The sequence below is a fragment of the Panthera leo genome, chromosome B3 (genome assembly GCF_018350215.1).
Source record: "Panthera leo isolate Ple1 chromosome B3, P.leo_Ple1_pat1.1, whole genome shotgun sequence".
NCBI classification, from domain to species: domain Eukaryota; kingdom Metazoa; phylum Chordata; class Mammalia; order Carnivora; family Felidae; genus Panthera; species Panthera leo.
In genome coordinates this window covers 36,066,318-36,087,980 of record NC_056684.1, presented here as the reverse complement: position 1 = coordinate 36,087,980, position 21,663 = coordinate 36,066,318, and the positions used below count along the sequence as shown (strand labels likewise).

Sequence of the window (21,663 nt, the reverse complement as noted above, 5' to 3'; positions counted from 1 at the left end):
AGGGTGTGGACATCTTTGGGCGGGGGGGGGGGGGGGGGCGCATTATTCTGCCTGCTGTAGACTTTCCAGTCATGTTACCACACCAAGCCCATGGCAGGTTTTTCAGTCAGTGCCTAAAATTGAAAATTGTTTTCCTAGTTCTTAAATCAAAGACTTACTTTTTACAACAAATGTGAAACCAGTGGAATGTTCCATTGTCTCAACTTCCTTGCTTCTTCCGTAGGTCAGTGCTGTGTATGGTGCTGGCCATTCAAGGGGACCTTTCACCCCGGTACGCCCAACCTGCATTGAGCAATATTTATTTTTTTAAGACATCGTATGTGTCCTTTTTCACGTTCCTGTCCGTTAAATCACTAATGTCCTTGGGAGCCTCTGTCCTAGATGGTGATAGGTAATTTGTTGACTTTTTATACATCTTTTGTGTTCAGCCGAAAGAAATTTAGCTTCATTTTCTTTTTTTTTTAATATAATGTTTATTGATTTTGAGAGAGAGAGAGAGAAAGAGAGAGAGGGAGGGGGGCAGAGAGAGAGAATCCCAAGCAGGCTCCACGCTGTCAGCACAGAGCCCAACACGGGGCTCGATCCCATGACCATGAGATCATGACCTGAGTCAAAATCAAGAGTCGGATGCTTAACCAACTGAGCCACCCAGGCGCCCCGGCTTCATTGTCTATGACTATTGTGGTGCATTTACAAAAAGCATCCTTCGACTGGACTGAACACTGGCCACTTCTGTTTTTAAAAACGCGACCCCAGTGTCCTAAATTACATTCACCTGTAATTGTAATCGCTTAATGCCAACAACGGTTGGCTGTCACTTCAATGTATTTGTGGTTCTCGTAATTGCATGTGACTTGTGTATAAGCGGTTTTATGGTATTTTAATTGAGATCCTAAGTGCTGTCTCTTGCCAGGGCTCAGCACGGCCCGTCCTGCACGAGCCAGTGGCTTAGCGTCCAGCTCAGTCCTGCAGGCGCTCACTAAATGGCAGGTTATAACTGATGCATCAGCTAGCGGCCTTCCCTTTTCCTTCTCCATAATCTCCGTGCCTTCCGCCCACAAACACCTCACTGAACTCCTCACTGGTCTCTCTCTCCCGCTCTGGCTTTTAATGCCCATGTGTTCAGGCGCACCTTGTCCCCCTTTTGCAATGAATTGGATTCTGGGCAGGGAGGTGACCGTCGGATGCGGAGGTGGGGGACGGGCTGTGACCAGAGGCAGCGTCACCAGCGGCATGCCCCGGGACCTTGCGAGAAGTGCACGTTCTCCCCCAGTCCCACCGAATTCGCCGTAAGAACCCCAGGCGATCTGCCGACACCTGCACAAGAGCGTTTGAGGGGCGCTGACTTAGGGACACTGTCACCCGGTGTCCCTGCCGGTCTTGGCCAGCTCGGGCTGCCGTGGCAAAGTGCCACAGACTGGCTGGACAAACAGAAGTTCACAGTTCTGGAGGCTGGAAGTCCAAGGTCAAGGTGCTGGCGGGGCTGGTTCTCTTGGGGCCTCTCTCCTTGGCTTGCAGGTGCCCCTTCACGTGGTGGTTCCTCTGCACACGCCCCTACCGTCTCCCCTTCTTCTGAGGGACGCCAGTCAGATTGGACCAGGACCACCCTAATAGCCTCATTTGAATCATCCCTGTCTCCGGCGGCGACTGGGTGGCTCAGTCGGTTGAGTGTCCGACTCTTGGTTTTGGCTCAGGCCATGACCTCACGGTCTCGTGGGTTCGAGCCCCGCGTCAGGCTCCGTGCTGACAGCTCGGAGCCTGGAGCCTGCTGCGGATTCTGTGTCTCCCTCTCTCTCTGCCCCTCCCCTGCTCACGCTCAGTCTCTCTCTCAAAATAAAAAAATCCTGTCTCCAAATACGGTCACATCTGAGTTACTGGGGGGTTAGGGCCTCCACATGTGAGTTTTGTGGGGGACACGATACAGCCTATAACCCTGAAGAAGAAGAAACAGGCTCAGAGAAGCACCTGACAGTCCAAATCCCAACACAGGCCTAAAGATGAGCGCTTCGTCTCCTACAAGAGCCCTTCTGCGCAGCAGCAATGAAGGTGTAAGAGGCCAAGGAAGGGAAGTCTGAGGTCTGCATGCAGCTTTCAGATCTGCTCCCCCTACTCCTGGGAGCTTGGGAAAATGTCTTAAGCTCCCCGGGCCTTAGTTTCCTTTTCTGTGAAATGGGGACAATGAAAGGCTCTCCCTCCCAAGGTCATGAGGACTCCCTAAGATTTGGACGGGAAATGTAGGTTGCCACACCGACAGCGCCTGGCCCTCTTGGCCGGCTGTCAGAATCCACCCTTATTTACCGCTAGCCGGAATGTTCGATTATTTTCCCCAGGTGATTTGCAGTTTAATAGCTAGAAAAACCAAGGGTTTAAAATCGTCACAGTGGAATTTCGGGCTCAACTGGCAGGTGCATAGGGTCTTTCCGGGAAGCCAAGCCTTGGCAGGCACTAAGAGGAAAACCCGCTGATTTGTCCTTCCACCCCGGTACCTGGGGGCTCTCACTTCTAAATAATAGGCTGCACACACAATTTGATTTCATTTCACATGAAATTGCCTAGCCCACAACTAGGGATGCGGGGTGGATTCCTACAAATCAATCCTGCCGTGCAAATTAGCCAGCACCTGCTAACCTAGGGCTGTTTGGAAATGAGACCCAGCTCTGGAGCACTAAGGCAATGATTGCAATTTGCCTTGTGGGGTTAGACTGGGTGTGAATACAAAATTGTTTTCAAATGTCCCATTGGTTGTTTAGATTTATGTCGCGTGTCTTCTTTTAAGATCTACTCTGTGCAGAGCACTTTGCTGAGGCCAGGGCGGGAAGATGGAGAGAATGCCGCTCCTTTCCCGTGTTCAGAGGGCCTCGGGGCAAGAGTGCGTCTAGCATTTTGGCCTAATAAACTGAGGTTCAAGTTGAGGAGGGTAGGGGCAGGTCAGAACATCCCTGTTCTAGGGCTGAGGGACTCTCTCTCTTTTATCCAGTCTTTATTCTTTTTTTTTGGAGGGGCTGCTTTAAATCCTGCCCCTATAGGGGCGCCTGGGTGGCTCAGTGGATTAAGCATCTGACTTCAGTTCAGGTCATGGTCCCACAGTTCGTGGGTTCGGGCCCCGCGTCGGGCTCTGTGCTGACAGCTCGGAGCCTGGAGCCCGCTTCGGATTCTGTGTCTCCCTCTCTCTCTGCCCCTCCCCCGCTCACGCTCTGTCTCTGTCTCTCTCTCAAGAATAAGCATTTAAAACAATTAAAAAAATAAATAAATCTTGCCCCTAGAGCATGGTTAGTGGGCCTCCCATCCCTATCTGGGGTCAGGATAGCAGGTCAGAGGAGATTCTTTAAATATAGGCCCAATCCTGGCGTTGGTGGTAAAGTAACCCCGCCAGGTCTGGGGCAAGATTCCTAAGTGTGGTCCGGTTGTCCAGAGTGTGAATTTCCCAGCCCGTCTGTTCCCCTCTGGCTTTGGACTATGTCAGCGTCTTCTGATCCAAAGAGAGAACAGTAGTCACGTCCCGAATCACCCAGGGCAAGATGTAGGTGGTCTCCCCCTCCCCTCCTGTCCGTCCACTGCCCACCTGTGGGCCCTGTGTCCAGACTGTCCTCCAACCCCGCCCTGTGTGCCACCACCCCGCCCCCCACATGCCCAGCGCTCTGCGAGCCCCTCGTCATGAGATCTCCTCCTGCACAGATCTGCTAAACTCATTCATGTGAAGGAGTGAATCATCAATAACAATGGTTCCTTTCTGGAATTTTTACATTTTCATAAGAGGCCAATGCCTTCAAAAAAAAAAAAAAACTTGAAAAAAATTTTTTTTATGTTTTATGTTATATTTGAGAGGACGAGGCAGAGCAGGAGCAGGGGAGGGGCAGAGAGAGAGGGAGACAACAGAATCCGAAGCAGGCTCCAGGATCCGAGCTGTCCGCACGGAGCCCGACACGGGGCTCGAACTCACGAACTGTGAGATCATGAATCTGAGCCAAAGTCAGATACTTAACCGACTGAGCCACCCAGGCGCCCTCCAAAAAAAAATTTTTTTAAGGGAAGACTGTAATGTGAGATGGACAATAGACCCCCAGTTTCCGCTGCAGGGCTGTCGTATGCCCACCGGGCACGGCCACCCTCCTCTCACGGGTACAGAGCGGAAGTCCATGGGCCCACCTGCCTCCTTGTCAGCAGCCCTGGGCGGGTGGGGGGGGGGGGGGGGAGGGGGTGCGTAGCTGCGAGCCAGGATTTCTGCTGCCCGGGACTGATGCCTGTCCACTGCAAACCAGGGACGTCAGCAGAATTGAACGGTGAATCAGAAACCGGAACAAATCGCTTTAATCAGCTAAAACCCAAACCTAATTCAAATAGTATTTTTCCACTGGACCATGAACCAACTTCACGGGTCCCCCTCCCCCTGGTTGACCAGTTTAACCCAGAACTGAACTAGGAAGGGAATGTACTCCCTGTTTTATAGGTGAGGACGCTGAAGCCCTGAGAGGCGTGGCTGGCTCAAGGTCATGGGGCCCAGGTTTGACTCTTTATCCTAATAACCCCTGACTTTCTCCACTTGACTCAGAACCTCGAGAGATAGTACACGTTACCTATTTTGTACTTAAAAAAATTTTTTTTTTTTAGTGTTCATTTTTGAGGGGGAGTGAGAGAGTGAGCGAGCGTGAGAGGGGGAGGGGCAGAGAGAGAGGGAGACACAGAATCCGAAGCAGGCTCCAGGCTCTGAGCTGTCAGCACAGAGCCTGACTCGGGGCTCGAACTCACGAACCGCGAGATCATGACCTGAGCTGAAGTCGGACGCTTAACCGACGGAGCCACCCGGGCGCCCCATACAGTTACCCTTTTTAATGGCTCTAATGGAGCTCTCCGGGCGGGTTGACCCCCATATGTGAGCTGACCAGCCCAACTCTCTCCCCTGGGGGTTGGTGACCAAGAGACTTGCCAGGTGCGGCACAATGGGGGGGGGGCTTGCGCAGGCCCAGCTGTGGCAGCCTCCCCTCTGCCCGCGTCCCAGGCTAATGCCATCACCGTCTTCATCATCAAAAGGCCTTTATGAAGCGCCTTGGTGAATATATCCTGGCACTGAGCGGGGATCTTCTGCAGAGATCTTCCCACCAGCCCCTGACATCCAGGGCATGTCGGCTCAGGCAGACAGCATATACGTCCTCCGACCGGGAAGGCACCCAAAGACCGGGCTGTAGGCCCCAGGCAGAGGGTGCAAAACCAGCCAATATTCATGACAAGAGTAAGTGTGCCTGGGAATGCAGAGACGGGCTGGGCTCCCAAAGGGAGTCCGGGTCTTAACGTCTCTCCTCCAGCCGCTGCGGGCTTCTGGAAATCTGGAAGGATTTTAGAACTTACGGGAAGGAGGAGAGGAGCGGGGAGAGGGAAGCAGCTTGACAGCTCAAGGACTTGGGGTCGAGTGGTCCAGGCTTCAGGGTTCAAGCGCGCAGGCCGAGAGGACACTAGGTGCTACCAAAGCTGCCCCTCCTGAGACTTCCTCGCCGCCCTCTCACCTCACCTCGGTGCCCCTCTCTCTCCGCCCCCTGCAGGTGTTCCATGAGCAGGGCATCCTCTTTGGCTACCGGCATCCGCAGAGTTCCGCCACGGCCTGCGTCCTCAGCCTTTTCCAAATGACCAATGAGACCCTCAACATCTGGACTCACTTGCTGCCCTTCTGGTACCTTCCAGCCCCCTTGACCGGCCGTCTCATTCGGGAGCCCCGGGGACTGGGGCTTCGTTAAAGCCCAGGGTGGGTTGGGAAGGCTGAGATTCCATGCTGGGATGTTGGGGGACGCCCCCATGGCACATGGGTGTGGAGCTGGGAGTTGCTGGGGCCTACAGCTGGGCGAGCTTTAGCACACGGACTCTGGTAGGATTCAGGGGGCTCCTGGTGGCTCCCCAGTCTTCCCCTGCTCCAGCGCCTGGTTAAAATGTCACGAGCTCTAGGGGCGCCCGGGTGGCTCAGTCGGTTGAGCGGCCGACTTCGGCTCAGGTCACGATCTCGTGGTTCGTGGGTTCGAGCCCCGCCGTCGGGCTCTGTGCTGACAGCTTGGAGCCTGGAGCCCGCTTCGGATTCTGTGTCTCCCTCTCTCTCTGCCCCTCCCTCACTCACCCTCTATCTCTCTCTCAAAAAATAAATAAACATTTAAAACATTAGGGGCGCCTGGGTGGCTTAGTCGGTTAAGCATCCGACTTCAGCTCAGGTCATGATTTCGCGGTCCGTGAGTTCGAGCCCCGCATCAGGCTCTGTGCTGACAGCTCGGAGCCTGGAGCCCGCTTTGGATTCTGTGTCTCCCTCTCTCTCTGCCCCTCCCTTGCTCACCCTCTGTCTCTCTCTCAAAAAATAAACACTTAAAACATTAAAAAAAAATACTTTAAATGCTAATAAATTAAAATTTGCAGATGGGGATGGTGGTGGTCTCTTCCCCCGCCCCCTGTTCTCCCTGGAGGTGCCGGGTCACCTGCTTCTTGTGGGTCCTCTCAGAGCCCTCCCCCCACCCCCCCCCCCCCCGGTGATGTGAGCACCCCCAGCCCCCAGGCTTTCCCTGCTCCTGCTCGGCCCTGGCTTTCTTCCCTCCAATCCCCATCTGGCCACAAACCTCTCGGGCTGCGTGGAGGGACCACGGGTGATTTCGGCTGTTTTAAAGTTTGTGCCGCCAGGGGCGCTGGCCTGACCATCCTTGTTTGTGCGTCTTAAGCTCCGGTGCTCAGATCCCTGTGGGGCGACTTCTTGGCGGTCCTAAAGCTGAGCCACTCTGGCTGAGGCCCCCCGCTGCGTACGACATCCTGCCACTGCCAGGCCCCCCCCCCCCCCCCCCCCCCCCCCCCCCCCCCCCCCCCCCCCCCGAGAGGCGGTCACCACTGAGTGATGCGGAGCGGGGAGGGTTTGAGAGACGCCCTGGGCAAGTGGGGCCGGGGAGTCATCTTGAGGTGATAAGACAGGTTTTGAGAACAGCACATGGCTGAAGGCCTGTGTTTGCTGGGACAGGAGGAGAAAGATGGCCAGTGTAGCCAGAAGATGCTTTGTTGTCTCCCTCTGTGGGAGAGCCAGTGGGCAGAGGGGCCGGCTTTCTAGAAGGAGTGGTTTGTGGCGGAGGGCAACTCTGCAGGCAGGGCCCCCCTTGCCCGGGTCGCGGGTGAGGCAGACGGGAGGCAGAGCTGTGCCGTGTCTCTGTGTACAGGTGGGGCCCAGAGACCCAGGCTCAGCTGAGCCTCAGCATGGGACGAGGCCACTCAGAATGGGGGCTGCAGTGGCAGTGAGGGAATAGCATGGAGAGGAGGGAGAAAAAAGTCCTGGCATCTTCTAGACTTTCAAGCACCCCCCCCCCCCCCCCCCCCGCCCTCCACCACCACCCCGGGAGGATGCTTCTCTTTGAAGAGCCTTCCTGCAAAGGGACATAGACAAACCACAGGGATGGTGACAAGGCCGACCACTCCTATGGGGAGTGGCTGAGTGTCATGAGGTTATTTAATGTGACGTTCAAAGAGGTGGGGGAGGGTTACGAAGACTGCCTCGGGTATGGGATAGGCTGTTCTCCTGCGGTCCCGTTGAGGGGGAACCAGGGCTGACCCGATGGAGAGATTCAGGGGAGACAGGTGTCAGCTCAATGAAGGACTCGGGCAAGATGCTGTAAGAGAGATTCTGTGCTTACAAGGCCGGGCGAAGACCGGACTAGACGAACCTAAATGCTCTCCTCTTGCCCCTCCTGCCCACTTCCAACCCCAAAAGGATCCCACTCACCCTCCGTCCCGCCTGGTGTTTCACCGAGGTGAGAACACACGGGGTTCAGTCGTCCCAGGGCAACGGAGAGTCCGGCGAGGGGTGGGGGGTGCGAGGGGAACCCCCCCCCCATCCCCGCCGCAGAGGTCGAGTGGGCCGCGCTGTGTTCCAGGTTCTTCACGTGGAGGTTTGTGACCGCCTTGTACGTGACAGACATCTGGAATGACAGCTACTCCTGGCCTCTGTTTGTGTACATGGGCACCAGCTGCGTGTACCCGCTTGCGTCCAGCTGTGCGCATACCTTCAACTCCATGTCCAAGAACGCCCGGCACATCTGCTACTTCCTGGACTACGGTGCCGTCAACCTCTTCAGCCTGGGTACGTGGGGGGCCCGCGCTCTCCTCCCCTGCCCGGGGCCAAGCTCCTCGCCCCTTCCTCTGGGAGCTGGGGCCACTGGAAGGCGTTGCCGGGCTTGCGGAAGAGTCACGGGGACGCCGGGGCCCCATCCGGGTTCCCGGTGAGTGTCCGGTAAGCAGCCGGGCCAAGGGTGTGCTGGCAAATGCTAACGACCGATCGTCTGGGGACAAGGGCCCTGCTCTGTGGTGTTGGCCGACTCGTGCGGCGTAAACGACTCCCATCGCGGCTAACTTGCAGCCAGACGTCCCTGAACGCGGGCGGGGAGAGACACACGGTCGTGTACCATCAGGCAGTAAGTTTGTCTGTGCAGAGACTCTAGGTAGACGCACTAACCGGAAGTCGTTACTTCTGCGAACGTGCTTGTTTAATTGCACGCTTGTGGAGCTGGCCGTGTTTTAACAGTCGGCCTGCAAGATCTGGGCAAGCTAAGCAATCTGCTGTCCTAGGCCAGGGCGCCGCCTCCTCCCGGCTGCCGGGTCCCCGCGGCCTCATGGGCGGCTCTTCCGAGAGCTCTCCCAGCCTCTGATGCGGGGTGGGGGGGGGAAGCCCCGCCGTGCGCCCCAAACCACTCCCCTTTCTCTGGCCCCCATCCCATCACTCCCCCGTTCTCCTTCGGCCTCTCCATGTTCTCACCCTCCTTTGCTGGCTCCCCTCCTCTGCTCTGCCGTCAGCGGGCAAGCTCCCCATCAGTCCTTGGGCCTCTGCTGCTGCGGGGTCCCGTTTTAGGGTGATCTCCCTCGTGCCCACGCCATCCCCCAACACCTCTGGACCGGGCACTCCCAAAGCCATCTCTGGTTTACCGCCCACCTGAGGTCCATGCCGTGTCCGGCCCTCATCCCCCCCCCCCCCCCACCCCGCAACACCCCCTGGGCACACCTGCTCCCCTCCTGCAGTGACTCACCTGGCTGGTGGTCGCACCCCCACCCGGTCTTCCAAGTCCGAATCCGTACACAGCCCTCGAGTCCCCTCCCTCTCAGGCCCCTGCCTGTGCAACTCCACTATCCTGTCCACACCGTTCAGTGAGTCTCTACCCCACGTTCTTCAAATCGCTCCCCCGCGTGGGCTTCACTCACACCCCCCTGCCTGCCTCTCCCCCTGCACCATGACAACAGCCTCCCCTCCACTTCCTGCTTCTCCCCGACTCCAGCCAGCTTCCTTCCTGGGAGCCTTCTCTAACACCTTCCAATATGGCACCCCCGCCCACTTGAGACCTTTCAGGATTCCCAGTGACCCCGGAGGAAGTTCACACTCCTTAGTCTAGAGGCTTCCGGAGCCCTTGATCACCCGCCCCAGACCCATGATAAGAGCAGGCATTTTGGAGAAACCACGACACAGCAGGCTGCGTGCTGAGCCCCTGACACACGTCACGAGGGGGGGCAGCACAAGGCGGAGCTTGTGGCCCGGCCGCCCCCGCCTCTTAATCATTATATGCTCGCGGGCACGTTTCTGAACCTCACTAAGCCTCAGTCCTCTGGGCCACAAAATGGGCATCCTATCTCCCTCATAGGGTGGGATGAAGGTGAGACGAGTTTAGCCAAGGGGAGCACCCCCCACAGTGCCTGGCACTGAGCAAGCATCGGAAGGTAGCCATTACCACGATTATGTCCTTAACCCTGACGTCGGTCCCGGGGATGGGGGCCATCGCTGTACCCACCCTGTAGGTAAGAATAATGAGACGCCATGAAGTGAGTTACTCAGGTCGCACAGCTTGCCAATGGCAGAGCCAGGGTTAGAACCCAAGCCCCAGGGGTCAGCCGCCCCCCCCCCCGAACTGCCTCCCTTCCCGTCACTGGCTTTCTGTCTTTGTAAGAGTTCCTGGGTGTCTGGTGCCCCCACACAGGACCTTACCAGAGAACTTCCTCTTTCCCTCCCTGCAGGGCCTTCAAGGCTCGGCCCCGGCAGCCTCAGCGGCCCCTACCCACGGCCCCCTCCAAGCGCCCGGACCGGGAGCCCCTCCATGTGGCTCTGGGCCCCAGCCTGGTCAGTGATGTCTTCATTGCTGCTCCTTGCTCAGAATGGCTCCCTGAGGATGGGACATTGTTCCTTTGCATTTGGCTTTCCAGCCTGTGGCCCAGTGCCTGATGGGGAGCGGTTCAGGGAACACAGAAGGGAGGTCTAGTCCGTGGAGAGAGCCTACGGATTCCACCTCGGCCTCCCTGCCCCTTTGTCTGCAGCCGCCTCTCCTGCCCGTGTGGAAACCCTCAGTACCCACCCCCCCCAGATGGCATTTGCCCCCACTTCCTCCCTGGTTTCCAGCTGTTCCTCTCTCTAGGTCATCCTGTGCAATTTCACTAGGTTTTGGCCATCTCAATCCCTCGCTCGGAAACCTTCCGTGGCTCCCTATTGCCTCAAAGAGGATGTTTCCTTTCCTTAGCCTGGAATCCAAAGCTGCCTCTACTCCTGCTCCCTGGAAAGCCCCCTAAAGGGGTCTGAGCACCATTTACAATGCGTGTATGCGTGGAGGGGTGCGGTTCCCCACGGCACCAAGCAATTCTCAGATACGAGCTGGGCGCCCTATAGTTCAACTCATTTCTGATACTGTTCCCACAGGTTAAGGGCTCAGTCCCATAAGACTGACCACCCCTTCCCCCCACCCCCTTCAGACACCTGTCTCAAGCCCAGGTTGTTACCTGTGCCTTTGACAGACTGGCTATAGACCCAAGGCTTCAGTGACCCCGGCTCACAGAACTCAGAGAAACACTTTACACACTGGATTACTGGTCTGTTATAAAAGACTATAACTTGGGGACGGCCAGATAGAAGAGACGCCCAGGGTAGGGCCTGGGGAGGGGCCTGGAGCTTCTACGCCCACCGAGCATGCCCCTCTCCCTGAATCTCCACGTGTTCACCCACCCGGAAGCTCGCCGAACCTCTCCCTTTGGTTTTTTATGGAGACTTCATTAGTTACCGTTGATTTCACCTCCAGCCCCTCTCCCCTCCCGGGCGTCGGGGGTGCGGGACTGAGGCTTCCAACCCTCTGGTGACAGGGTTGGTCTCCAGAAATCCAGGCCCCATCCCGAAGGGGCTTTCCAAAGTCATCTCATTAACAGAACGAGAGACACCTTTGTGGCGGTCCTCGCTTAGGAAGTTCCAGGGGTTTTAGGAACTCTGTGCCAGGAACAGTGGAGGAGACCAAACGTGTATTTCTTATTGGAAGTCATTTCGTTTCCCCCCCGCGGTTGGGGGCAGGGTCTGAGGTTCCCCTGCTCTTGTCCCATCCACGGAGCTTGCGCGCACCTTGGCCCCCCGCCAAGCAAGTGCATCCTGGTCCACATGGAGCCCCCGGGTGTATCAGGCCGAGGAAGAGTTTGTGCCCCGGGAGTCAGTTCCCAGCTGAAATCCTATCTCGGCTCTTTTCCCCGAGTGGGAACACCCCTTGGCTTTATCAGACTCCCATCTGTTAAATGGGGCCAGAGGCAGAGGTGAACCTGTGTGGCCCAGGCCTGCTTCAGCCTTGAGCCGGGATTTCACCGTTCTCTAGATCTTTGGAGTAACAGGTGAGCTTAGCGCTGACCCCTGAGGCCCTGGGCTGACAGGTCCGTGACTGTCTTCGCCCCTCCCAGAGGAGACCTGGTAAGGGTGGCTGGAGAGGGCTTCTGGGCCAGGCCCATGGACACACCTGGCCCCTTTGAAAAGGACAGCGATCTCCCCTGTTCTTTCAAGTAAAAGCTGCAGCAGACAGGTCTCTCAAGGGCCCCTGGTAACCCCTCTGTCACAGACTCCCAGACCTAAGGCAACGGAACACCAAGCCTAGCCTCTCATACCCGCCCGTGAGCTGGCCAGTCCCCCAGCGCACTGGCGCGATATGCCTCGCCTCGGCAAGGGCCCTCCCTCCCTGCCACATCCACCTTCCCACGGGGGCACCCCGCGTCATCGGCAGGTGAGATGTGCACACTCAGAGCAAATCTGAGCACGTGGAGGGGTCCTCGTGGGCCACGGCATGTGGTTAACAGTGGGGGCTTTCACTGAGCTGCCTCAGGCTGAAGCTTGGCTTTGCCGCTTTCTAGCTGGGTGCCCCCCAGGTGGGTTGCTAGACCTCTCTGTGCCTCCGTCTCATCATCTGTACATGAGGATGAGTGCAGGATTTATGTCACAGGGTGATTGTAAACGTTCTTCGAGTCAACGTGTGTAAAGCCCTGGGGGGGCCATGCTGGGCTCATAGTAAGTTCTCAGGGTAGGATTGGGGTAGGCAGGGAGGAGAGGGAGGACGTTCTGGGAGGGGCGGTGGCGCAGGCAAGGTATGGCGGCAGGACGCTCATGGTCCCTGGGGATAATGAGGGCTCAGCCAGATGCTGGGGTTGGTCTTCCCGAGGAGTCCAGACTGTGCTGCATCCTGGCTTCCCGCCCAAAGCTGGTTTTTCTTCCCCAGGCTCAGCCATCGCTTACTCTGCCTATTCGATCCCCAACGTGATGGTGAACACCACCTTCCATGACTACTACGTGCCCCTGGCCGTGCTGAACACCATCATCAGCACCGGCCTCTCCTGCTACTCCAGGTACCCGGCCGCTGCACCTCAGAGGGCGGGGGAGGCTCAATGGAAGGGCTCTCGGAAGCCTGGGGGCTCGGGTCCACACGGACGTCCCGCGGCTGGCAGGACCCGCTTCGTGGGCACGAAGCCTGGGTGTTCAAGGGGACTCCACACTTGGCTTCATGCTGGTCCTATTGCGGGGCAGGCTGCGTCTCCTCCTTGAACCTCAGTTTGCTCATCTGTAAAATGGGGCCAACCCAACTACTCTCCTTGTGAGATGGAGGTAAGGGTTACAGGCAATGTGGTGGGAACAGCTGGCCCAGAGGCGGTGCCCCATCAGTGGGCCGTCTGCGAACAGTGACTGAGCGGGCCCGTCTCTAGACATATGTGCCAGCTGTCAAGCTGTCAGATGGCACCCAAGTGTCCCCGGCGTCCCTGGAGAAACCCTATGGCTGTGAGCCACACCCAGATCACTGGCTCTGATTCTCTCTAGTTTCTCCCTTTCACTCAAGAAAGCGCACTGGAGTGTGAATACATGAGACACTGTTTTGTGGCTAAAAGCTCTGGTTTATGCAGCCCTTTGTGAAAAGGAACCGCCTCAATTTCCTCTTGCTTAAATTATTTGGGACACCTCTCAGATGGTGGTGTTAGGGTGTTAGCCATGTCTGGATGCCGCCGGGGTGCTGGGTGGGGGAGCGGCGGGGGCTCTCGTGGGAGGCTGGCAGGTTGCATCCCATCTTCCGTCCCCCGGTCTCGATTCCGGGGCGCCGGTTGGGGTCTCCCCATTGGACCAGCTCAGAGAATTGTAGCCATCCGCTCGCCCCTCCCCAGGAGGAGAGGGACGGGGGCGGAGGGAGGGGCGCTTCTCTGCAATGATTGTGGCTACACCTTTCCTTGGGTGACACTGGGGTTTCATGGCACAGAAGGTAGGCCCGTTTTCCCAAACTTGACAGGCTGGTTTTCTGTAGAAACGGAAGGATAGATTCTTAAAGAGCATGCAGACCCACTTGCCCCAACCTGCCTTCTACTTGCCTGTCCTGAGACGGGTGGGAAGCCTGGAGTTGCTTTGAGTCAGAGGGAGTCTCATTTCTAGGCTCCGTCTCAACATTAGGGCTGCTCATCCCATGACAGAAGCCTGGGGGTGGGAGTGGGGGATAAAGTCTCTTCCCTCCTGGAAGTGCAGAAGCCTCCTAAAGCTGTGAGGAGATCGGGTCTGCCCGTGGGGGTAAGAAACCGAATCCGATGTCACGGGCTTATCCTCGCCTCCTCCCCACTTCCTCGAGGACTCCGTTGCCAGGGACGCAGAAGCCTCTTTCTGGAGTGCAGCCTCTGTGCCAGACTGGCACTGTGACGGTTGCATGGGTGACAGAGAGGAGTGGGTGGGTCCCTGCCTCGGGTGAGACAAGGCTTAACACTCACAGAAAAGTAACAAGGATGCCAGCCACCGCCCACGAGACGCGAAGCATGACCTCGAGGCACGGGGCCGGGGATGCACACACACACACACACCTAGCTCTGGTCCTTGGATGAGTCACAGCCCTGTCTGGTTAGCTCCTGCTGGGCTGTGTAGTTAGGATTGGAGGGAGGTGAGCACTGTGGGCCGCAAGGGTGCAAGGAAGTTTCCATGAGTGTCAAACAAATTGTCCCAGAGTTCATGATCCAGGACTGCTTTCCTAGGAACTCCCAGTACAAATTCTCAAAACATTTGCTCCCCCCCCCCCTTTTTTTAAGCTTTCTGAATCACCTATAAGCCACCAGGGTAGATTGTTTCCTTCTAACCAGGGATCCACCCGGGTTGTTTATAATAAATGGGTCTTCTGGATGTGGCATACCTGTTACCTTTCGACAAACTCATTTGGCAGGGCAGGCTGGCTAGGAATCTCTTGATGCTTGTGCTTGGAGGCTTCTCCCTTGTCAATGAAATGGATTATCTCTGTTTACTTCTGGGGCACATCTGTCGCTATTCCATCTATCCGTCTATCCATTCATCTATCCATGCATCCATCCATCCACCTTCCTATCCACCATTCCCCCTACCCAACCACCACCTACCCATCCATCTGCCCACCCATTCACCCATCCACCTACCCAACCATCCATCCATCCATCCACCCATCCACTCACTCAACCATCCATCTGCTACCCATCTACCTCCTACTTGTCCGTCCATCCATGCATCTATCCATCCATTCACCCATCCATCCACTACCCATCTACCCCCTACTTGTCCATCCGTCCATGCATCTATCCATCCATCCATTCACCCATTCATCCAGCCAGCCAGCCGGCCAGCCAACCAACCACCCAACATTCCTTAAATGCCTGCCCTACTCCAGGCATCATGTTAAGATCTGGGAATACCAGGAGGAGAAAGGCACAGCCCTCACCCTCAGAGAGCACCCAGTGCAGTGGTTGAAGCAGACTGCAGACCCCCGCAAAGGCCAGGCGGACTCATCATTTCCTCTAACGGCCAGAGGAAATGGAATTTAGAGTATAGCATTACAGAAGGCAACATAAACAATGAGAATATAAGATGACACCTGCTTGGATACACAAAGTTCTGCAAAATGGTACTAGGACTGAGTATTAGCTGGAGATGGGGGATGGGCCTCTTGGACAGAGCGAACGGCCTGGGTAGGGTGAGGGGGCCAGAGAGGATAGTACTGGGAGGCAGCAAGGAGTCGCCGGAAGTTGCCTGCACAGCTGGAAGGAGGAGAGTGGCTGGAGAGGGTCTCAGCAGCTGCCAGGATCTGAGGTGCCTCACGTGTCCTTCTGAGGACTGGCCCTGTGCTCGTGAAGGACAGTGATCTCTGTAGGAGGCCAGTTCCATGGACTCCACTTTGGAGCTGAGGGGCTTCCTGGTGTGGTAGCAGCTGCTGCCGTGGGGATAGGAGGAAGGTGGTGCTGGAAGAGAAACAGAGAAGGGGGCCCACAGACAGGGTGGGATGACGCATCTGAGGGCCCTTTGGGCTCCCTTCTCACCTGGTCCTCTTTCCTTTCATGTTTTCATTTCCTTCTTGGTCTTCAGTGTCTGAGGAACAAGAAAGAGGACTTGTGCCCAGGGCGGGGGGTGACTCAGCCCCTATTAACTTCAGGAGAAGCAGGTGGAGAGGAGGGCCAGGGCCCCCCGGAGGCCCCGATTTCACAGACTTTCCGTGTGGCCTCTGGCTCCAGTGTCTATACAAGCAAGGGCATCTGAGAGGATGTTTCTGGGTCCTGTCTGGTTTGGGTGTTCTACAATGCCGGAGCTTCGGAGTCTTTTCCAAGATTTCTCTCCTTGCCTTCCCCCTCCCTCAAGCCCACCCGACCTTGGCCTCCTGCGCCATCAGTCCACGGCGTGGCCAGGAGTGGCAGAGAACCACCGTCGTCTTCCCTGGGCAGGAAGTAGACCGTGAACCTCGCGAGTAGTTTTTAGTTATTTCCGTGCTTACCGGAGTATCACGGTCTAAGTGGCATTCATTCCATTACAGTGCATGTCTTTAAGATAAATCTCCTTCTGAGGAGTCCTCAGAACGTAGAGAACCGGGGATTCCCCTGACTGGGTTTCTGGTCCCTATGATCATGGCCTCTTGTTCAAATGAATATTCCAGAAAACTGCTTTCTTCCTCGGTAGCACTTGAGAAAGGAGATGGGAGAATGCGTGATCTCTATGTGGCTCTTGGAGCAAAGTGGGGTGATGGAGACCTCGCTTGCTCATCCTGCTGACCACCCAGAAGCCCAGAAAGGTGTCCTCACTCCCTTAAGGCATGTTGGTCCCACAGAGTTTGCTGTATGTTACAAGTCCCTGTAGGTACTTTTATCCACGCATCCAAGGCACCCAGCAGTCGGCTTTTTGGACAGATACTTGCTCAGTGGAATGCCCTATGGGCAGTGCTGTGAGGGAGAGGGGTGACTTTTTATCCCGGACGGAAAGTGAGCTGTACCGTGAGAGCCATCCTGTGGCTTTGGTACTGTGGCAGCCAAGAGCGGCACAGAGAAGGCCCAGGAGAGGGTTTGGAGGTCAGAGCTGGAGGCAGGAGGCTCAGCAGTGAGTGGTTCTCAGACACCTCTGGAGGTCGGAGGGCTCAGCCAGATGACAGTGCTACCGGGGCCAGGGCCCAGCATGCGGAAACGTCCACATTCCTGTGATGTCGCTCCCACAACAGAACAGCTGTAACCACAGCGCACACACATACACGCACACGGCCTCTGCAACAGAACGTTGCCAAAAGCTCACCCGTTTCAGGCACCCGTTCCAGAACTTGCTTGCAAATCCTGCTGGCTTTGTTGCAACAAGATTTATCAGGTTTTAGAACAGACTGGTATCGTATCGACCCTCTCCTGATAAAGGCTTCTGCCAAAAAAATCCAGTGTTGCCTGCCAACCTGGTTCTAGGCAGCCGAGGCCTGACTCCCTGTAAACTGGCCTCTCAACTCTGTGGTGTAGGGACTGTCTGACCAGGTGGGGCTTTGGAGACCAGGTGGGGCATCCGGTGCTTTCCTGAGGATTCTGTGGCTCCCACCCCTCCTTCCGGGAATCTCTGGATGGAGCGACACCCTGTGGCTAAATATGGAACTGCACCTTAGTAGTGGGAGGCCCCTGTCTGTGGCTGCTGGTCCTTCTGCCTTTTATTCTCTGTTGCTGTCTCTCTTCTGCTCTGCTTTTTCTCCTTTTTTCTCCCTGTAGACTCGGCTTTGCAGCTGGAGAGGCTGGTTCGTTTGCCCCCGGGAAAGCACTTTGTCAGGCCGGGCGAAATGTTGTCTCAAGTCACGGGAAATCCATGGTTTGGGGGATGGCCCTCGCCGGCCACAGCCAGCTTTCCTCCTGTGTAAGTGGTCACAGAAAGAGCGTGCTTTATGGTGAGCCATAAAGAGCGTTTAATGGCGAGCCTCTCCTAACTCAGGAAGGATAGGCCGTGCCATGCACGGGGCAGGAGGGAGCGGCGTGCGGTCGGGTTTGCCAGGAGACCGTGAATGCTATTGAGATGGACTCTGGCTGTTGGGGCAGTGGGCGTGTGTCCCAGCTGCTCCCTGGGGCAGAGGGTACAGGCTAGGATGAAGGCTGGGTTGTGGTCTGAGGCCTGCTCAGCCTGCCGGAGGGGCGGCGGTATGAAACGTGGAAGCCAGACGGCCCAGGGTTTCAGTCCTAGCTTTGCCTCTTACCAGCTCCTCTGACTCTAGGCAAATCACCCAGAACCTGCCTGTGCCCGTTTTCCTTACGGCGTAGCTATAAGATGGGGACGGGGAGAGAATGAATCCCACCACACACATTTTAGTAAAAGCTTCCATTTCGTGAGTGTTCCTCTGTGATGTGAGTAAGCTCCCTCGTAAGTATCATCTCATCAGATGCTTGCAACAAGCCCGTGAGGGGGTAGGGTTGTCGGCCCTGTGTCACACACGAGGATTCAGAGGGGTGCAGAGGTTACCTCACCTGCCGGGGTCACATGATCATGAAGGGCAGAGGCAGGATTCGAACCCCGGGTGTCCAGGTCAGAAACTGCGTGTGAAATCATGGCACGGTGTCTCTTCCCCTCTCCCAGGGTCGGTGGTTTACTCCCAGGGCTGGGGTTCCTGTTTGCGGGGGGATGTAAGTTGCTCTCCCTTGTTTCTTTCCCTCCTTTTCCTGGAGCTTGTCTTCCTTCTCTACCCAGCGCCCGCCATGCGCTTGTCTGATGTAGGACAGGGTCAGGAAAGGGGACACATGCTGCCATGGGCTTGAGAGCAGTCAGAGCCTATCGCTGGAGGCTGTGGGGCTTCTCTGCCTCTTATTCTGGAGCAGGGATCCTCATGCTTGGCATTCCTGAGGGCTAGACACGACACAGCGGCCAGGGGGACAGCAGGTGACAGGTGATGGCACCAGCCTGTGGCGACAGGAAGAACCTGGCTGAGTGGGGAGATGGGCGCGGGCTGAGCAGAGAGGCAGATTGTGTTTGGTGGAGGAAAGGGCAGGCTTGTGGGCTGGGACTGGGGGGTCTGGGGACCAGGGGTGGGGAGCAGACTCCATTCTCGCCAGAGAGCGTGACGAGGGGCAGGACCGTCAGGAAGGGCTGAGAGGGGCCAAATGCCTCCACTGCCTTACTGGCTGCACCAGGACGGCCACCCCACCAGCCCTGGCGCCCTGACTCTGCACCCCACCTTTGTGGGGACCTCCGGCCTCGCCCTGCAGCCCTGGGGGCACTGAGGGAGGGCCCCCCCCCCCCCACTGATACCCACTGGTACCCAAGCGGGGTCCTGCCCTGCTACCCTGCCTCGACAGCCCCCTGGCCCAGGGCGTGAGCCCTCCCTCGCCTGAGCCCCAGTTCAGGGCTCTGGTTTTGTGTGGACATTCTCCTCGCTCCTCTCACGTCCTCCCAGCGCCCAGCCTGCCATTTGTGCTGCCAGAGTCCCCACACCCTGCGCTGCCGGCCCCGAGCCAGCAGACGCCCCATCGCATTCTGTCCAGGAGGACCTACCTGTCTTTGTCACGGTCAGCATCGCTCATTTTAACGTTGGCTTCCTCTTGGGACTGGAGGCGGGTCGGGGTGTTGCTGAACGAGGGGGAAAGGCCACGTTTACTCGGTTTCCCCAGGCCAGCGTCCCTGTGTGTGGTACCAAGTATTCCGGAAGTCTCTCAAAGTCATTAAAGACTTCACCGAACCAAGGGCTTTGGCACAGCACGCACACGGGGCAGCTGACATCGGCTCCTTCACAGCCGTGCTCGCCCCCGGAGCCCGGGCTGGGGGCCCCCCACACCCCCCACGTCTGCCCACCCTGGTTGCTGCTGGACTTCTAAAAGGCCCTTTGGCAGTTTGACAACTTGCCTCCCAGAGGGCCTTCCCAGTCCAATACCTCCTCCCTGGCTTCTTTGGACACCGTTGCCTCTAACGATGCGCCCCAGGAGATGGTTTCCCCTGAGACCCTTTCTCCTCGAAGGCAGAGTCACTCCCGTCGGGCTGGGAGAAGTGGAAGAGGCCCATCGAGGGGGAGCCACTGGCCTCCGGAGGAGGTTGTACAAAAAGACTTCTCTTCTGCGGACGACCTGCCCTCAGTAATTTGTCATGTGCGTGCACGTGTGTCATTCACGGAAACCGTTTTCGGTCCAACGTCTTCCCCCTTTCCTTCCCCGCTTTAGGTTTCTTGAAATCCAGAAGCCCGGGCTCTGCAAGATGCTTCGCGTCCTTGCCTTTGCTTATCCCTACACCTGGGACTCCCTTCCCATCTTCTACAGGGTAAGGGCCCGGCTCCGTCTTTTCTCTGCCTGTTGGCAACACCAGGGAATCTATTGTTTCCTGAGCTCCTGGGGCTCGGAGCGCCATGCTGGTCACTGCGAGGGACGGACGTGGGAGGCACGACTCAGGGGGTCCCTTAGTAGTTAGGACACAGCAGGAGAATGAAGGCCCTGGCAAACCACAGGGGATGCATCAATGGCCAGCACTGACTGGGGGCTCAGACGCAGTCGTGGAGGGCTGGGAAGGGGAGGCAGCCTGGGGTTTAGTGCGGTGACCAGGAAAGCAGGCTCTGGAGGCAAATCTCTAATACGTACTCGCTGTAAGACTTTGGGCCAGTTATGTACCATCTCTGTGCCTTGATGTCCCCCTCTGTAAAATGGGCATGGTAATAACACCTGCTTTCATCAGACTGCGGGGAAGATTACATGAGATCGCTGGCTCGTGGCAAGTGGCCACTAAATGCATTTATTCTGTATTATCATCAACTAACATACTAGCAGCGAAGGAAAAAGGATAAATGAAGGTCGCAAGATAGATGGGAATTGGAGAACATGAAGGAAGGGGGTGTAGGAGGGACACAAGAAAGGGGAGAGGCACTCACAAATCGGATGGACCTGAGTTCAAATCCCAGCGCGCACTGGCTCTGTGACCTTAGGGAATGCACCTGATCTCTCTGAGCCTCAGTTTCCTCATCTGTTAATGAGGCTGACATCCTCTCCTGCACAGAGGGGTAGAGGGGCTTAATCAAATCAGCAGATCGGAGGGCTCAGCAATGCCCTGTAGAGGGCCTGCACCCAATGAGTGGAGTTTCCCTCCCAGGGGCAGCTTGAAGTTTGATGCGCAAGTCAGGGACCGAAGGGGAGGGCCAGAGCCGGTGCCACCTGTGTGAGCCTGGGGTGGGGGGAGACCCAGAGGCGTGGGTGCGGCCCATTCCCCTGACTCCTTCCTCGACGACACAGAACACCCATAGGAAACCAGAGCAGAGAGCAAGCCATTCCCACATGCCACCAAATCGCATAGCACAGGTCTGCGTTATTAGGAGCACCAGCTGAGTCAGACAGGGGGCGGAGGAGGGGCGGGGAGGTCTGATCGCGAGCGGGGAGGTTGAGCACCGGTTCTGGAATCAGCCTGCCTGGATCCACAGCCTGACTTCACTGCTGATTAGTGGTTTGCAAGTCACCCTCTGGCCCAGCTTCCTCATCTGCAAAGTGGGATGTTTTGGTAGTTGTTGAGGCTGTGATGAAATTGTGCAAATAAAAGGCTGGCTTAGTGCCCTAGGTAAGTGATGGCTGCTGTCATTATAATGATAATACAAAAACTATACTTAGCTCTCAAACAGGATAATGGCTGTAATTAACACGTTTTGATGACTCAGAAAGGCCTTCCAGGGATTTCTAGGCTTTAAAGCCTTAATTAGGAGCTTGAAATCAGGGGATGCGCTGGTGAGAAGTGAGTTCAAGGGTGACTAGACCACTTTTTACTATACTTACATTTTACCCCCAGACAAAGGAGTAGTAAATAGATCTAGTAGGATTTTTCTTTTCCTTTCTCTTCCTTCCTTGATTTCTTTCCTTTTCTTTGGTAATTAAATAACCCAAAAGGCTTTATGGGCATTTGGAGGATTAAAATACAGCTGCCCTGCGGGGAGAAAAAATAAAATAAAATACAGTTGCCTTGGGTCTCTCAAAAGATCACAGTCAGAATTATGGGGGAGCCTGGGTGGCTCAGTTGGTTAAGCATCTGACTTCGGCTCAGGTCATAATCTCATGGTTTGTGAGTTCGAGCCCCGGTTCGGGCTCTGTGCTGACAGCTCAGAGCCTGGGAGCCTGCTTCGGATTCTGGGTCTCTTTCTCTCTCTGCCCCTCCCCTATTTGCGCTCTGTCTCT

At 56.5% G+C, this 21,663-nt stretch overlaps 1 protein-coding gene and 1 long non-coding RNA gene across 9 annotated transcripts in view; one reads left to right on the top strand and one right to left on the bottom strand.

Moving 5' to 3' along the window:
- PAQR5 (progestin and adipoQ receptor family member 5) overlaps positions 1 to 21,663 on the top strand; it is a 72,096-nt gene that overhangs the window by 46,202 nt on the left and 4,231 nt on the right. For 6 of the 7 annotated variants that reach the window (XM_042941558.1, XM_042941555.1, XM_042941556.1 and 3 more), the window contains 4 exons: positions 5,535 to 5,662; positions 7,878 to 8,083; positions 12,492 to 12,618; positions 19,681 to 19,777. In XM_042941558.1, coding sequence (XP_042797492.1) covers positions 5,535 to 5,662; positions 7,878 to 8,083; positions 12,492 to 12,618; positions 19,681 to 19,777 — 558 coding nt within the window. Of the gene's footprint in view, positions 1 to 5,024; positions 5,228 to 5,534; positions 5,663 to 7,877; positions 8,084 to 12,491; positions 12,619 to 19,680; positions 19,778 to 21,663 lie in introns of those variants that run through there. The other variant, XM_042941559.1, reaches the window with a different exon arrangement.
- On the bottom strand, positions 14,310 to 21,407 carry LOC122221861. Of its 2 annotated transcripts, XR_006203480.1 has the most exons (4): positions 21,268 to 21,407; positions 19,022 to 19,096; positions 14,979 to 18,430; positions 14,310 to 14,501 (listed from the first exon to the last, which is right to left on the bottom strand). It is a non-coding gene; the product is annotated as an uncharacterized LOC122221861 (long non-coding RNA). The 2 variants fall into 2 exon arrangements; XR_006203479.1 differs by lacking the exon at positions 21,268 to 21,407 and having other exon boundaries at positions 19,022 to 19,204.